The sequence below is a fragment of the Temnothorax curvispinosus genome, unplaced genomic scaffold, assembly GCF_003070985.1.
Source record: "Temnothorax curvispinosus isolate PA1 unplaced genomic scaffold, ASM307098v1 QBEX01006771.1, whole genome shotgun sequence".
Classification (NCBI taxonomy): Eukaryota; Metazoa; Arthropoda; class Insecta; order Hymenoptera; family Formicidae; genus Temnothorax; species Temnothorax curvispinosus.
Window position 1 is genome coordinate 1 of NW_020216551.1, and position 1,983 is coordinate 1,983.

A 1,983-nucleotide genomic window follows, 5' to 3' on the forward strand; every position below is an offset into this window, starting at 1 on the left:
TCGCACAGCATGGGGTCGTAATTTACTTTTACGAGTATGTGTGCAAGCACTTGCGATTATCAAAATCATTTAGATAAGATAATATTATTAAACGCGATATTATTAGCAGTATCCGGCTCTATTTTCGTGCGGTTCAGTGAAGAAAGAGAATGAGAGCTTGAAACCGGGAATGTTAAAATCGATGAATTTTAATGTAACGTTCAAAGCCCGTGGATGGACTGAAAAGTTGGCTGAACCTACCAATAAACACACAGATCGACCTAATAAGAAAGTAATCACCAAAGTCAGTAGTGATTTTCCCACGTATGAAGCGACTAGCATCATAGCGATTTTATCAGCAATTACAATCCTTAATGAAGCTGACAAAATGCCTGACAAGTAAGTAATTTATCAGTTATCTATTGATCTAACTTTCAAGTCTATCATTGGTTATTTCTTGAAGGTTTAAAAACTTCCAGTTTGAAGTATTAGTAACTGAAATGTAATAATTATAATTACATGTTGAAAACTTCGACTTTATTTTTATGTTATTATATCTTTACAGCGGAGGTGTATTCACTCCTGGTGCTGCATTTGGTAAAACATCTCTGATTGAGCAAATGAATAAACATAATATTAAATTCGAGATTATATCATCTACCGTGAAATAGAGATATGTAGTATATGAAAGTTTTACAATCCTTGACAAGATTTTTTTTAATACGCCATATTATTTCGTTCGACTTTGACACTAACATTTTAATAACTTTGGAGTAAAGTTTATGCTCTCTATATTATATATATGTATACATTTGTTTTTCAACTCTGTATGTATTATATGCTAAATTTCACGATATTTCAAGAGAAAATTATTTATAACCGTGTATACTGTGTATTTTATAATATTAAAGTAATCGAAAATTACATTTAATTGTTTACTTTATTTGAAACAAATAAAGATAAGTAAACCTTACATTATACACTGACGCAACATTAACGCAACTTAATTTGTTCCTTATTTATCTGTCTTGTATTTCTTATGATTTCTATGATTTTGTAGTTTCCTTTACAATTCAAAACTGTCAACATTGCATATTCAATATTACGTCTCTTTTCAACGTCTTATAAAATGTATATAAAATAAATTATTTTGTAGATTACCCTACACGCGCCTGCGTGAAATCGATTTTGCACGTTGTATTTGTGTAAATAGTAGCATGCATTCAAAAAGCAAGACAATTTTTTCGTGACCATACAAATTCATACGTGGTATAAAGAAATATAGTTCAGACTTTTTTATGTTTGAAGTCAAAACGATTGAATATATTTGTCAAGTTAATTGAACGCCGACGTAGAAATTTGTTTGCTTAGAGATTTTCAGGTGCGAAATGACGTTTCAAACGCAATAAAAACGAGAAGAATTAAAGGCGCGCATCGCTCTAAATAAACGCGTTTATACGCCCCTCTCTCCAGCGCGCCGTTTTCTTCAGCAATGTGTAAAAAACTGCCATTTTGGTCGACGGTCGACACGCCTGTCGATACCCTTGACCCCATCGACAATTCTACAGTTATAGGCGGCAGGCACCTGTAGACGTATCCGCGCAAATCGCTTCGTGGCAGGCCGAATAAGGCCTCTCTCCAAGAAGGAAATCCGATCTATTCGGCCACTAATTTGCTTCGATTATCGTGATACTTTCGTGTACGTACATATTTATATTTTGCATGTTGTACAGAGTTTATATCTTGTATGATCGAAGCATTTGAGCTACGATCTTTTTTTTCACACATATATGCCATGTATGTGCTTATGTGCTGCGACATGCCGATACGACGGTATAACGTAATTTTTAAGTTGAAGCCGGTAAAGATTATCAAAAATTAGATTGACATTGAGATACAAATTGCAATTACAAATAGATATTTGTCATTGATTGTGATAATTTATAATTATCAATTACATAATTATTAATCATCGTCAATACATCGTTATGTAACAAATATGAA

The 1,983-nt window shown here is 32.8% G+C and overlaps 1 protein-coding gene across 1 annotated transcript; it reads left to right on the forward strand.

The window, feature by feature from the left end:
* Positions 1 to 6: 6 nt before the first annotated feature.
* LOC112456396 (saccharopine dehydrogenase-like oxidoreductase) lies at positions 7 to 779 on the forward strand. The gene is made up of 3 exons (XM_025018899.1): positions 7 to 34; positions 107 to 378; positions 545 to 779. Exons 2-3 carry the CDS (start codon positions 170 to 172, stop codon positions 648 to 650), a joined length of 315 nt encoding a protein of 104 aa, XP_024874667.1. The 5' UTR covers positions 7 to 34; positions 107 to 169; the 3' UTR covers positions 651 to 779.
* Positions 780 to 1,983: the final 1,204 nt, after the last annotated feature.

Coding starts and splice junctions, on each gene's coding strand:
- LOC112456396 (XM_025018899.1), top strand. CDS start 170: ATGTTAAAATCGATGAATTTTAATGTAACGTTCAAAGCCCGTGGATGG. Junction 379..544: donor GCTGACAAAATGCCTGACAA/GTAAGTAATTTA, acceptor ATATCTTTACAG/CGGAGGTGTATTCACTCCTG.